At 41.6% G+C, this 15113-nt stretch overlaps 1 protein-coding gene across 9 annotated transcripts in view; it reads left to right on the top strand.

Annotated features, from left to right (window-relative positions):
• RAF1 (Raf-1 proto-oncogene, serine/threonine kinase) overlaps positions 1-14629 on the top strand; it is a 65516-nt gene extending 50887 nt beyond the window's left edge. For 5 of the 9 annotated variants that reach the window (XM_048315775.1, XM_048315774.1, XM_048315779.1 and 2 more), the window contains 13 exons: positions 879-1032; positions 2496-2555; positions 3636-3641; positions 4326-4353; positions 4445-4572; positions 5549-5666; positions 6904-6988; positions 7890-8066; positions 8916-8962; positions 10345-10463; positions 11719-11850; positions 12425-12559; positions 13569-14629. In XM_048315775.1, coding sequence (XP_048171732.1) covers positions 879-1032; positions 2496-2555; positions 3636-3641; positions 4326-4353; positions 4445-4572; positions 5549-5666; positions 6904-6988; positions 7890-8066; positions 8916-8962; positions 10345-10463; positions 11719-11850; positions 12425-12559; positions 13569-13709 — 1330 coding nt within the window. In that variant the 3' untranslated portion in view covers positions 13710-14629. The remainder of the gene's footprint in view (positions 1-878; positions 1033-2495; positions 2556-3635; positions 3642-4325; positions 4354-4444; positions 4573-5548; positions 5667-6903; positions 6989-7889; positions 8067-8915; positions 8963-10344; positions 10464-11718; positions 11851-12424; positions 12560-13568) is intronic. The other 4 variants (XM_048315780.1, XM_048315778.1, XM_048315776.1 and 1 more) reach the window with 3 other exon arrangements.
• The last annotated feature ends 484 nt before the right edge of the window (positions 14630-15113 follow it).

The following is a 15113-nucleotide window of genomic DNA, read 5'->3' as shown; positions in this document are numbered from 1 at the left end:
ATCCTAACGTGTGCCTGTATTCTTTTCCTTGAAATTCTAGAGGCTGAAGAGAGCAGGCCAGCTTTTGTTTTTTCTACACCCATTTGAAAAATCTGTTCAGGAATGAGGCACAGAGCACGTAGCTGACTTGTAAATGGTTCTATGTATTTATTTCTTTACTTTAATGGGAACTGCATCAGGAATTGATCTTTGCCATCTTACTCGTATTTCCAGTGTTGTTGAACGGTGACTTATTAACTTAATAGATGTTTTGAAGGGTTTTGTGAAGGCTGGCCCATTTCAGTTAAGATACGTATGTGTTTTGGGATCCTTATGGTCTGAGTGGCCTTAGCTGTGATTTATAACTCTTGGTTGAGCTGGATTTTAGTCTTGGCCTCCTTTTAACTGGTGTTGGGTTTCATGACTTCCTTGCTGGCTGTTCTGTGCAAACCATTGAACAGTCTTGCAAAGCTTTACAAATTCAGGGCTTAGCTCTTAAGCTGTGCATTTAACAGGCTTGAAATGAGCAGTTTGTTTAATTTCACAGTCCTGAATTCATCTTTCAGAGCTAGTATTTTGTCAGAGTATTAAACATGATTTGATGGGGATTGAGGTGAACTGTGGCAAAATTTGTAACAGCAGAAACAGACCTCAGCTAAACACACTAATGAAGTATGTGAGCTGACAAGATCTTCAAGTTTTTAAAATTTATTTCTTAAATTAAACTGGGAATGATTCAGCTGACCAAATAGTTTAGTTGATGTGTAAGTCCCAGCTTTTTCTCTGCTTGGAATTATGTGTATATTGCTTTTGGACAGGTTACATTGAACAGTGTTTTTCACTTGCTGGAGGGGAAAAAAATAACCACAATTTTCCCTTTCTCTCTCTTTCCTTCTCAGCTCCCAGCACAGGTATTCTACACCTCATGCCTTCACTTTCAACCCATCTAACCCTTCCTCTGAGGGCTCTCTGTCCCAAAGACAGCGCTCCACATCCACACCAAACGTGCACATGGTCAGCACCACAATGCCTGTAGACAGCCGGATAATCGAGGTAACGCTGCTGGGGGCAAGGAGCACAGAGTTAAACTAAAACTGCCACTGCCCATTAATAGTCACTGGATGGTTTTCATTCTTGCCTTTCTGTCATTTGCTTACTGTTTGCTTCAGTTGGCTGAGTGGTGAAGAGTTTAGAAGACATATTTGCATAAGAAGTCAATAATTAATTCTTGCAGTCTATCAACTTTGCTGGAGTAATAGGCAAATTTTAGGTGTGTGCAAAGATGGGGTGGAGCTTAACTATTAAGCTCAATTTCACGAAGAAATGCTTTTTAGCCATGTCTAAAAATGTTCTTTCAAACTTAAAAGTCTGGGTTTTTTTGGGGGGCTGGTGTTTATTTTAAGTCAGACTAAAGGTGCTCTAAGTCTGGGTGTAGTTCTTGGACTTGGAATGCTCAGGTAGAAGCTTCCTGGTGATCTGTTTTGTCTTATACCTGTATGGAATTAACAGCAGTTCTGGGCCTGTGGGCTAAAGCCAGCTCTGTCTGAGACACTTTCTGCTGTTCCTTGCCTTCAAGCATCTTTTTCTTGGATTTTCCTTAGACTGGCAGTGAGAGACAACCCTTGGAAATCAGGCCTAAAGTGTGGTTGGGTTTTTTAAATTTCGTTTTGTGATAACCTTAACAAAATGGTGTGGAGGAAGGGCTGGCAGGAGAAAGTGCAGAGCTGCAGGACTCCAGAGAGAGTGAGCACTGTTTGTTGCTTTTGCCTCTGGAATAGTTTAAAAACTCTTGAGGCCAAGCAAAAGCCTTTGACTGCTGAGTTCCCCTGCATCTTCAGCTGGTGATTTATGGGCTTCTGTGAAATGTGAAGATACTCTGAAGTGAGAATTCCGCTGGACCTTGGGAACAGTACAAAAGTGCCCTGCAGCCCCAGGAAGCATTTTTGGCCAGAGGCTTTTTGTCAGCTGGGATTTATGGGGAAAGGTGTCCTCCCTGTCTCTTTGGGTTTCTTTGGCTCACAGCCCTTTTTGCTGCTTCAGAGGCCTGGCTGACCATCTTGGATGGCACAAACCACAATGAAAGTGCTCTAGAAAATCTGAATTACTGACCTTGGTAGAGTGATGAGTCTTTAAGGAGCCATTGCTTGCTTTATTCTTTATGCAGAGCAGTAACGACAGAAAAGCTTTCTATTCTGGCTCTTCACGTTATCATAAAGATAGATAGTTGTTAGGTCCTAAAGGCTTTTAGAAGGCCTCAAAGCAATGCAAAAAGAAAGTAGCAGAGACTTCCTAGTATACCAGGAGAAAAACCATCATTAAAAAGTGGTTTACCCAAGGATAGGTCCTAGTGAACCTCTGGGTTTGAGCAGGAATACTTAAAAATTTTACTGCACTTAATTGTCATTTATCAAGCAAATTAGGTTACTTTTTCTTTCATTTAGCCTAACATTTAATTAAATTTTTTTGTTTTTATACTTCCTCTGTTCTTTTCTTTTATCTCTTACTGTGTGGCCTAGAATAACAGCCTGAATGCTTCTCCCAGCTCCTGGTGCAGACGGTTTTGTTTGAGGGGAAGAGTAGGTATTTCCTTGATGCCTTTTGTTTTCTTGTGATTAACAGGATTGCTGTAACTTGTAAGCCATGGCAGTGTCCACGTGAAGTGTTTAATCTGGAGCTGATTTGATGAGAATCTTTCCAGCATGTTTATACTCAAAATATTGAGGCTGTAAATGGGAAGAGGCAAATTGATGAAGAGCTTCATGTTTAGTTTAGCTGGCTGAATTCATCTTCCTCTGGATTTGAATAGACTTGGATTAGAATGCATTAGGTCACACAGTCTTTAAAGCAAAACCTTCTCAAAACACATCCATTGTGTGGCTTTTTTCCTCTGGAAACTATTTTTATTGACTGTACCCATACAAAGCCCTGAGATTAAGAACAAGTTGTACTGTTTTTATTTCCCATCAAAGTAAAGTTGACAGACTACAGCATTGGGGATGGTGTTACTTGTGTTGTAAGAGCAGCTCTAAAGAACAGGGGATTGGTTTGTTTGCTGTTGAATTCATAAGCAAATAAGAAAATATTCACATCAGGGTTGAAGCTCAAAAATACTTTTTCAAAGTAAGAACTCCATATCATGAGTACGAGAAACATTTTAAATTCTTTAGTTGTCCTTTGCCAGCTTCCTTGAAAGCAGTTACATTCTCTGGCTGATGTACAAAACCAAGCATTTGTTACTCATTCAAGTTCTGAAAGGTTTGTTATCCTTAAAATGAACAAAAATAGTAGATTGGAGAGTTCTTCATTGACAGTTCTTGCAGATTTTAGTCCACTCAGGTGTTGAGCAGTGGCAATCTGCAAGAATGCTGTACATAGTCCAGCCTGGGTGAATGCAACTAATGAGCTAAAACAATGTATTTCATAACTGAATCTTTGCTAAGGATAATCTTAATTTGAAACTGGGTAGTGGAATGTGGGCTTGTTCTGTCCTCCTATGCAATCTGACATTTATTATTCTACTAATTAGTTAGAGAGTTTGAATTGACTTCTGTTAACTTTGACGGTGTTTAACCTCTCTGTAGTGCATGTTCTTGCTTTGTACTTACACAGTCCCTGGATATTTTCCCTTTCCTGTTTGTACTTTGGGATAATACAAGTGGCAGGTGAGAAATGCTGTGGAGTGCTGTTTGTCAGAGCTTAGTTCTCTCTTGTGCATGGCTGTAGAGTTGTGTTGTGCCCGTGGCATGAGGTGAGACTTGTGGCACTGTCCTGGTGACCTGTGGGAAAACACTGCTCAAATGCCCAATTCCCTGTGGGAGTGTGCTTGGAGAAGGAGAGGGGTTTGAGTAGGGGCACTCGATGTAGCCTTTTTGGGGGTTGAAGTAGTGTGGTAGAGTTATTTCACAATGGATATTGAGTTGGAATATTTGGGGGGTTTTTAAAAGCCCTGCTTTGAACCCAAAAGCTGTTTGGGAGTTGTCCCCTGGGGACAGAGGCTGTCCCAGGAGCTCTGTCCACACCTGGAACACGAGCATGAAGTGCAGGGGGAATGCAGATAGTACTGCTGCTGTTTCTTCTTGTTTTGTGTCCTCCTTTTTCCTCTTTCCTTTCTGGTAGCAGTACTTTTAATATGCTGTGAGTCTTTTCCCTGTTTTGTAAGAATTCACAAATTGCATGGGTTTCCTGCAGGATTGGTGTGATGAGCAAATCCCCAACCCTGGAGGTCTTGGCCAGTACTGTATTGCACTTGACCAAAACTGGCACAGCAATTTCCACACCATCCCTGCTTGTTCCTTTGTGTGCTCTCACATATTTATTAACTTTATTATCCATCTTCTCTGTTGCAGGATGCAATTCGAAGCCATGGTGAATCAGGTATGGTTTCAAAAATCAAACATATTCTAATATGATTTGATTTGTTTGTTTTCTTGTTCATAAACTGTTTTCTTGTATTTCTATCTTAAAGCCTCACCCTCTGCTCTGTCTGGAAGTCCTAACAATATGAGCCCAACTGGCTGGTCTCAGCCTAAAACCCCAGTCCCAGCCCAAAGAGAGAGAGCCCCTGGATCTAACACACAAGAAAAAAACAAAATTGTAAGTACGGTTTAAAAAATAGTTAAACTGTGCTGGGAGGAGTGGTGTGTTGGGATAAATTTCTGCACTTCCAGGTGCAGGTAATCTTGGATTGCTCTGTACTGTGTATACATTTCAATTTTAATTAATTTGGAAATGATGGCACTACTGCCTTGGGTTATACATGCCCAGAACAAAGTGTTCTGGGTTGCAAATGAATTTCAGGCAGTGGTGTGACATTGTTTGTCAGTGCAGGTCCAAGGATTACCTTTTAAATCTTTAGAGGCTGCATCTTTTTGATTCTGTTTTAATATATTTAAAATTGGCTTTATTAGCACTGTTTGAACTGTTGCTTCCATAGAAGGTGGTTATTGATAATGCCTTCATTTTCATTGGAGAGTCAAATGGCTCAGGGATAAACAGATTTAACAAAATGCAACTTTTGCCTCAAAGGTTTGATTTTTAACTTAGGGATGGGGGGAAAGAAAGAAAGAGAGAAAAGTTAGAATAATAATTAATAATATCTTCAATGTTTTGAAGGCTTCTAAGCTTAGTGGGATTCACAATTTTTTCTCACTAAGACATTCTAGAATTTTGCTCTTATCTGTTTGGCTTCTTCCATTTAAATATGTAAAAGAGTTAGAGAGTTTTAGCACTGTACTTTTGAAGTTTCTTAAATATTTCAGATGTTTTTAAATAGTTGATTGTAAAATATTTGTTCCTCTTAGGATCTAAGATTAGGGTTTAATTTTCTAGTGCAGAACTTCATGATAAGCAGTTCAAGACATCCAAGAAAATGTGGTGGTTTGTTGTTAGGGTTTTTTGCTAAAAACCCCACCACCCCTCACAAACTGAGGAAAACAGAAATCCAAACTGCAAGACAAACCCCTCAAGGTTTCAGGTCATCTTGAACTTGTATGAAGGAAGTTATTTAATTTTTTGTGTGTCTGTATAATATAAGCGGTTAAACATTAAAGCCTGTGAATTGTTGTTGCAGAGGCCTCGTGGACAGAGAGACTCCAGTTATTACTGGGAAATAGAAGCCAGTGAAGTCATGCTCTCCACCAGGATAGGCTCAGGCTCTTTTGGGACAGTTTACAAGGGCAAGTGGCACGGTGAGTCTTGATCTGGTGGGACAGCAGTCCAGGGAAGATGGATTTGGTGGTGCTGGGAGCTCATCTGCCACCAAAGGCACGGGGGAGAAACAGGAGCTGCCTTACAGAGCAGCACTGAAATGAAAGCAAAGCACAGACACCAAAACCTGAATCTCCCAGCTGCATCTCCGTTTCCACTACACTGATCTCCTCATTGCTGTGTTCTACACCAGCTTGCTTTTTGAAAAGGGTTTATTTTCTATTAGCAGGGAATTTCCACAGCCTGATGTTAAATTATATTTACCTTCTTTTAATACCTTTGTGGTTTAATTAGCATGCTTCATTTCAATGTGGGAGGGAAAGGAAATCAGCATAAATTGCTTCTACTGTGGGGTTTTTTCAGTGAAAAATGCTGAATGTGAGAGTTTGATACGTAGTTAGTGGGAATGTTTTGAAAACAGGTACCTTGCAGAGCTGCAGAATGTTTCCAAATTCATGGCTTGTGATTTTGAAAAGAAACACAGAAACCCTTTCAGGCTCTAATTTAAATAGCAGTATTGTCATTAGAAAAGGTGACAAACAAATTTCAGAAACTTATCTGCTGCCCTCTATTTTTAATGAGTAAATACTTGCCCAAGTATTGTCAGCAGCAAGGGAAGCAGTATTGTTACACTAAAAGTAATGAACATCCTGGTTTTCATTATGGAACTGAAATGGAGCACAGAAATCAAGAGGAAAAATAACTTCAGTAATATTTCCCTGAACAAGGTAATGAAAAATAATTTCATATTAAGATGTATTTTAATAGAACATGTGCACCTCTTCAAGTATCAATAATTAAATTCAAAATTAAAGCCATTTAATGAAGGAGAGGTGTTAGGTTTTCTGATGTGCTCAGCTGAAGGGCTGTACTTTCATAAATAGTTTATAAACACATCAATGTTTAAATTTGATAATAAAAACAGGTGTGCGTGTGTATGTCCTGCAAAGATCATTTTAGCCAGCTGTAGCCCTTAAAAAATAGAAGGGAGGTGTGTGAATAATTAATTAATGACTTCTCCGTTAGACTGAAATTCAGGTAAATTAACTGCTTGATACCACAGAAATTTGTCTGCAGGGAAATCTTGACCTTTGTACAAATTAGTAAAGGTGTGCTATGCACAAATTAGGAATTATAATTACAATATATATTAATGTTATTTTGGAGAGGAAAAGAAAGCTGCATTTTTAGCAACTTTGGTGGTAATTGTATTTCCAGGGGATGTAGCAGTGAAGATCCTAAAGGTTGTGGACCCAACCCCAGAACAGTTCCAGGCTTTCAGAAATGAAGTGGCTGTCCTGAGGTGAGTTGGTGTTTCCCTGCTAAATCCTGGCAGTCCAGATGCTGCATCCCAGCCCTCCCTGGAGCCTTCAGGCCCAATGTTGTGTGTGTGATAGGCACAAAAAGCAGATTTCCAGAGAAGAATAAAAAGTGTGTAGTGATAATTCTGCATATTCTGTGGAGAGACTGAGTTGTAGTTCAGGTGTTCCTGTGGTATGTTAACACCCACAATTGTTCAGGTCACACTGGGCAGTAAAAGGTGAGGATCAATAAATTCTGCCCTAATTCTCACCACCAGGCAAAGTACTTGAACTGCTCCTCTTCAAATTGCAGCATCATAATTTTTTTTCCTTAAACGTACACACTGATCAGTGTAACTGTTTTCTGCTTTCAAATACTGGGGTGTTTTTAGTGTCCAGTGAAGTATCTGTGATGTTACTTCTGAAAAAGAGCAAATTAGGTACATAAAAACCATCTCCTCATATGATAATTCCTTTAGGGTTTATAGTTATGCTTTGGTTTTCTCTTGGGATTCAGTCTTCTACCTAAAGCTGTCACTTTTTCCCAGCTTTCAGGGTGATTTCTGTCATTCCAATAGCTTCTAATACCACTTGCAAGTGTGAATGTTGGTTATTGATATAAAACCATTTGCATTTTCAGACATCCTTTTCTTAATTGTTGATTTAAAATAACTAAAAGGAAGTGTTGTAACTAAAAAGCAAAAGCCCAACTGATTTTATTAAAAAAAAAACTATAAAAATTTGCAACTGTGGTATATTTTTATTATTTGTAAACCCAAACTTCACTCACACATTGGCCTAGGATTCCAAAGATGAGATTCATTCAGCCAGGAGTGCATTTTGAAAAACCTTTGAAAGCGTTTTCGATGCAGCCACTGATTTCTCCTCATGCTCCTCTGTTAGGAAGACCCGGCACGTGAACATCCTGCTCTTCATGGGCTACATGACCAAGGACAACCTGGCCATTGTCACCCAGTGGTGTGAGGGCAGCAGCCTCTACAAACACCTGCACGTGCAGGAGACCAAGTTCCAGATGTTCCAGCTCATCGACATCGCCCGGCAGACGGCGCAGGGCATGGAGTGAGTGGGGCTGCTCTGGCCCTGCTCTGGGGCTTCCTTCCCTCCCCAAACCCGAAACACGGAGGGCTAAAATAGCCACAGGGGTGTACCAAGGAGAGATTCTTCACTCAGCACTGTTGGGTGCAGTTGTGCTTTGATTTAGTCATTTTTTCCCATGGATTCTTGCCTTGGCTCATGTAATTTATCAGTTAGATTTTCTCTGTTTTACCTGCTTTTATAGCTTGAGGTCTTGCTGTAGTGTGCTAGATGCAATCCTGTTCTAAATACAGAATTAAGGGGTCTTCCTCCCCTGTGTTACTGTAGCACTGCAGTGTTTGACACACACTGATTTATACTCTGAGGTGGGGGGTGGCTGCTCTGTTCCACAGGACTCACACAGATGTATTTGGAAACATTTTCCAGCTGTCTGAGTTGCTCCAGGCCCCACCTCTCTGCTCTTCCAGCCCTTGTTCTGATGTTGGGAGCACAGAAGCAGCTGCTGCTGCCAAAGCTCGTTCATTTTGTAGATCCAGCACCCAGGTTTCCAGTCAGACACCAGAAAACTGGGGACATTTAAATGAGGAGAGTTAGGAACAGTAAACTTCAGCACAGGATACAGATCTCATGGATATGAGGACAGTCCCAGTTTTCCAGGGTTAATGGAATTGATGCCACTCCTCCTTCCTGACATTTCTTTACTGCACTGAGCACAGCTACATTTCTCTGTTCCCAAAGTAGACTCATCCTAAACAGTCAGAGGTGTGTGAAGGGGTTGGGTGTGTAATAAACTGAATAAACTCTCTGTGGGGAATGAAAATGCTGTTTGTGAGCAGCCTTGCTAATGGCTCTCTTCTGCTTTTCCCTTCACAGCTATTTACATGCAAAGAACATCATCCACAGAGACATGAAATCCAATAGTATCCTTCCTGAACCTTCTTTTCTGCAGTCAGGCACTGATTTATTGCTAATATGGAGCTTTCTGTGGGGGTTGCAATAGCTATTTCAAATATATTTTTATATATAACTGCTGATGAGCAATCCCCATTGATGAGCAAGAAGTTGCTGTCAGCAAGGACTTCCACAGCACATCTGTGCTTGTTTACCACACTTGGGATAAAAATGTGCAACAGTTGTGCTCCAGAAGTCTCTTTCTTTACTTAAATGGGTTTATTCAATCCTCTGGTACCCAAATGCTGCACTGCTCATTGATGGGAGGTGTGTGTGCCTGTTCATCTGTGTGCACACATGGGTTTGGTTCTGTTTCTCGTGTACTTTTAATATATTTAGAACTCCTCACATGACTGGCAGAAATGAAGCCAGAAATCTTACTTTAAACTCAAGAAAAGGCAGCCTTTTAGCATTATGTTTCGTGCAAAAATACTTATTTAGTGATGCATCTGGAGTGAAAACGTTGGGAGCTGATGTCTTTCACCTTTGAAATGCCTGCTTTTGGGATTGCCAGGAACATCCATGGAGCTACCAGCAAGAACTGGGGCTTCCTTCCATGAAATGTGAGCAGGATGTTTGGCAAATGTCAGCATAAAAAAATACACCAAGTTCAGTAGTTCCAGAATGTCAGTGGATGCCCATTTTCAGTTAGACTAAAAAAAACCCAGTTGTAGTGTATAGGAGGCCAGGAATTTGTGATCCCTAATAATGATGATCATTTTTGTGAAATAAATTAGCTCAGCTCCTGACATAGAAATGAGAAGGAGTCAGTCATGTTTATATTTCTGAATTATCTGTTTGAACTTGCAGCATTCCTAAGTGAAATCATTCAATGATATCTTCTTAAAATAACCCCAGCAAAGAAAGTGCTGGTATCCACAACAGACAGATCCATGAAGGAGATAATTATAGTCTGCATATATTTCCAGTTACAATCACAGTTAAATCTCAGGAGATCTGCCAGAGAACTTTATGGAAATAGATTTTATTTTGATACTTATTTCTCTTTGTAATTGTTTTATTTTATTTTTCTTTTCTGAGTTGTGAACCCTCTGTGCTGTTTCCCTTTCTCAGCACCAGTTACTTAAGGAGCTGCAGGCATGGATGGTAATGAACTGTTGATTTCTGTCCTAGCTCACCATAAAGATAAATCTACAAATAATGTTGGAACATCTGCTCTGGTTTAGTGTTAAATGTTAATTTAAACACGGCTGCCATAAAAATCCCTTTTCCTTTGTTTCACATACAGCTCACAGCAGGTTTAAATAAAACCATCAGTACTTGCTTGTCAGGTCAGAAAATACACTACTCTTGACCCAAGTTTTTTGCAGTTTCTTTAACAAAAATACAGATATATTTCTTCATGAAGGCCTTACAGTGAAAATAGGAGACTTTGGTCTGGCAACTGTAAAATCCAGGTGGAGTGGATCCCAGCAGGTGGAGCAGCCCACGGGCTCGATCCTGTGGATGGTGAGCAAAACATTCCCTGCTTTTAAATGTTCTCCTCGTGCATCTGTCACTCAAACACTGTTTTGGACATTCAAGTCCATTAGTCCTGTGTAGATTTTTATCCCAGCTGTAGGACAAGCTAAAATTGAAGTGCTGGAGGGCTTAATTGTGTAAAGTAGGCACCAGGCACCCAAGAATTCTGCTTTGGGGTTTGTGAGTTATTTTAAATATTTAGGTCTGCCCATATATCTGGAAATGTGTATTAAAAATATCAGGATGCTTGGCCAAGACTAGTTTGTGCTCTGTAAAATACACACATCACCTGAAGCAAAGTTCCAAAAGCAGGAATGTTTTTTTCTTTTAAAAAAGTTTATAAAAAGCCAAAATTTTTAAAAGATTCCCATAAAAGGATTTAAAACTGATTTACCCAATGGTATACAATGTATTTGTATACAGGAAACAGACCTTGGGGGAGAAAAACCCTGCATATTTGCTCTTGGCAGGCATTTAAAAAAAAATCCTTTATTTTAGTAATTTCTAGCCCATCTGTGCTGAGCTGCCATTACATAGAAGGGGAGGTTGTTTCTGTTTCCTTGAAAGTTCCTGTGATCCCTTACTGGGGTTGTTGTGCTGCTGTACTTCAGTGCTTTGCTCAATAATTCTGAGGGAATTCTTTAGGAGGGGAAAAAAAATCTTAGCCAATGGGAAAGTTATTTTAATGGTTTACACCTTGTTTTGTTCAATCATTCAATGTTGGTTATTTTAAGAAGCTTCATAATTTTGCAAATATGTTAAAATGTTCCTGCATTTCTTCCCTGATCCTCAGTATGTGCTGTTTTGTATTTGGCTTTCACATCTCCTGACCATGTTTTGGTATCAATTTACAAGAGATGAGAATTTTGTATTTTTCCCCTTTAACCTCGATACCAGTTTAAGAACTGATGGTGAAACTCAGGCTCAGTTCTGGGTAAGATGTAACAGGAGTCACTAAACATTGCAAATCCAAATAATATTTTTTCTAATGGCAAAATGCTTGTTCAGCTAAAGCATTGCTTTTTTGTGTGCTCTGAACTGTATTGATATTTTTAGTAAGATGTGGAGTAGCCCTCCCTGAACTTCCCCAGAGCCTTAAGTAAGGCTCATCAAAGGCTTGGTATCCTTTGCTCACTGATTTCTAGGTCAGCTTACTGTCTCTGCTTCCAAAATACTTTCCCTCCTCTTGTGCTTTCTCTTCCTAAGTTCTGTTGTTGTTCATCATTTGTTTTCCCCCTGCCAGGCCCCCGAAGTGATCCGGATGCAGGACAGCAACCCCTTCAGCTTCCAGTCAGACGTCTACTCCTATGGAATAGTGTTATATGAGCTGATGACAGGAGAGCTGCCCTATTCCCACATAAACAACAGAGATCAGGTGAGAAACCCTCTTGGAACATTCCAGTTTATTTCTGGGCATGGCACATTCCCTTGGCCTCGAGAAAAGCAGGATAAATACAAATGCAGACCAGCTGAAGCGATGTTGACAACCTGCTTTGTTTTACAGTAAATCTGGAACTGAATGTTCACCTCAGTATTGACAGTGCAGGTACTCAAAGGAAAAAACCTCCTTGTTTATAAACATTTGAAATGCCCTGTTAATTTATTCTCGGGTTAAAGCTTTTGCTGCACAGTAAAATCTTGTTTTATACATTTGCAGTTATGGGAAATTCCCATTTTAAGTATGTGTTAAATATGCTGCTGTTACATCAGGAAGATCGGATTTGGTGCTTTTTACTGGGGGGAAAAACCCAGTGACTATTGTCAAACCACTGAGCATTGAATATTTGTGTTTAGTCTTTACTAAGCTGTGCTGTTACCCAGCCAGATCTGCAGGGCTCTCTTGGTGTCCTGTGGGACTGGGTTTCATCACCTTGGGAGGCACTAAAGCCCCCCAGCAGTGAGGCCCCTTGTGTAACCCGGGTTTTGTGCTGCTTTGTGTTGTTTTGCAGATCATTTTCATGGTTGGCCGGGGCTACGCTTCCCCAGACCTCAGCAAGCTGTACAAGAACTGCCCCAAAGCCATGAAGAGGCTCGTAGCAGATTGTCTGAAGAAAGTGAGGGAAGAGCGACCTCTGTTCCCACAGGTGAGTGTGGTGTTCTGCTCAGGAGTGTGAGGATTTTATCAACAGCCATTAGCACACACAAGAGTCTCCTCAGAAGTTTTGGTTACGGTCAACTGCAGCCTGTGTCCTGTTTTTGTCTCAAGTCACAAAGCAGCTCTTTGGGCAGTTTGTATTTAGGTTGAATTTGCAGTTTCTGTAAAGCTCATGAAACACAATATGCAGCAGCTGCAGGCTGAGGCTGTGCTGGACTAACACCAGAGCAGGCTTTCAACACCTGACCTCTCTAGAGATAAGCCAGACCCCACCCTGACACAATAAAAATGAAATCTATCTCTGGATATCCATTTTATTTTAAAGTAGGGTTGAGGGAAGTGAGAGGCCACTCCTCCTTTCCTTCCCCACAGCTGTGAACAAGCAAACAAAATCCACTGGGGGATGTGAATTCATGTAGCAATTTTTGGTATTTTTACAAGGGATGCTTTCACTGTGAGGATGGTGAAGGTACTTTTTTATACTCATTAAATAGCTGGAATTAAATATCAGCAAAATTTGGAAAAATAACTTCTTGCTGTTGCAATCAAGTCTACCTATTGTTTAGAAAATTCTTTCTAAATGTCAGGCAGAAGATGCAGTTCCTTCCCTGTTTACTGTACTGGAGGATGGTTTAGATGCTTGTTAATTGATCCCAACGCCTGTGAACTGATGCAAAACAGCCTCCCACCCTCTGAAACTGCCTGAGGCCCCTCCCAGCACTGACAGTGGGTGGCAGAGTTGGATTCCTCCAGCCGGAGAGGGGTTTTCAGCGCCCCAGGGAGCACTGGAGAGGGGTTTTCAGCGCCCCAGGGAGCACTGGAGAGGGGTTTTCAGCGCCCCAGGGAGCATTGGAGAGGGGTTTTCAGCGCCCCAGGGAGCATTAAAGTTAAGCTTAAAGTTTGCCATAATTGAACTGGGTAAGAACTGAATGAATGTTTGAGATGGGAACAGGGAGCTGCTGGTCCCACAAGCCTCTTTATTCTGCTGTTTCCCTCAGATCCTGTCATCCATCGAGCTCCTGCAGCACTCTCTACCCAAAATCAACCGGAGCGCCTCGGAGCCGTCCCTGCACCGCGCCGCCCACACCGAGGACATCAACTCGTGCACGCTGACCTCCACCAGGCTGCCCGTGTTCTGAGGTGCTCCTGCCCCCGTGCTCCCGGCGTGGAGCAGCAGGAGGAGCACAAGTTGTGCTTCCCATGCCTCGGTGTCCAGGCTCCTCCAGCAGGATCCTCCGCGTCCCACTTGGACAAAGAAGCTGCTACGGATTCGTGCAGTTCTCAGCCTGCAGGGACACAGCTCCTCATTGCCTTTGCTACCATCTCTTGTTCTGGGAGAGGTAACAGACTACAAATCAAGAGATCTATTACTATTTTTTTAATAGATGCACTTGAGCCTTATTTTCCCCTTCCCAGAAGCGATGGCTGTTTCTTTGGCAGTGGTTCTGGCTGGGTTTGATCTGTGCTCAGTGGGGGTGGCTCTGAGGACAGGTGCTGTTCTGGTGCTCTGACTGCCCCATGCCAAGTGCCACCTCACCCTGGGGAGTTGTGCCTGGAGTGGGAAGAGGAAATAACTCTGGAAATCAGCTCCTGCCTAAGAGCTTCACCAAGCCAATGAAATAAGTTCAAATGCTAATTCAACACAAAATAGTTTTGCAATAGTTTTGCACATAGAAGAAAAACTCTTGCAAAAGGATGGAATCTGTTGTGAATTGTCCTGCTCAGAGAAGGAGGTGAGCCAGTCCTGCTTTGGTCATCTTGAGAAGCCTCCAGCTGCCTTTGGTACTATGGACCCGTTCCTGCAGCCCAGCCAGGGGTGAGTGAGGAAAGCTGGGCTGGGGGCTGGAAAAGGCTGAGGGATGTTCCCATCTCCTGCAGAGGCTGCATCCCATCGGAAGCTGTCGTCCAAGAGATGCACTAGCAAGAGGAAACTGAGCATATACAGTTTTTCTTGTTGATTTGGGTTTTAATTTTGTTTTTATTGCTCCTGAGAAAATGCATTTATTGTAAGCCAAGGTTCCTCTGATTATCTTATTTTAATAAAATAAATTAAATTTTAGGTTTAAGATTCAATGTCATCATTTTAATGTAGTCATCCACAGTTCCGAGCGGGACATCCGCATTTGGAAAACTCAGGAAATGACATTGTGAATAATTTTAAAAAAGTAACTGATAAATAATAGCAGGGCAAGTAAAAACACACTTGATAAAACCCCCCCATTTCCAGTCACATGCCAAGGCAGTTTTTCTCCTCCTGCAGTGATGTTTCAGCAGCTCTGGGCACCCACACTGATGTGCTCTCAGGCTCTTTCCCTGCACCACTTCTGCTCGGTTTTCTCTTGTTCACTGAGGTGCAAGTGACTGTGTTGTCTTGGCTGAACTCCATGGAGGACAGGAATAGGTGGTTGAATCTAAAAATGGCTTTTTTTAAATTGCAGTCTGGTGAACTGTGGTTATTGGGGCACGAATGGAAGCCCAGTCTGGGACTCTGCCTTCCTCTGAGTGCACAGCTCCTGGGGGCCCAGGGAGAGGTGACAGGGGCT

This window comes from Corvus hawaiiensis, chromosome 11 (assembly GCF_020740725.1).
Source record: "Corvus hawaiiensis isolate bCorHaw1 chromosome 11, bCorHaw1.pri.cur, whole genome shotgun sequence".
Taxonomy (NCBI): Eukaryota; Metazoa; Chordata; class Aves; order Passeriformes; family Corvidae; genus Corvus; species Corvus hawaiiensis.
Note: the sequence above shows the minus strand (reverse complement) of the source record. Positions and strands in the feature narration are given on the sequence as shown.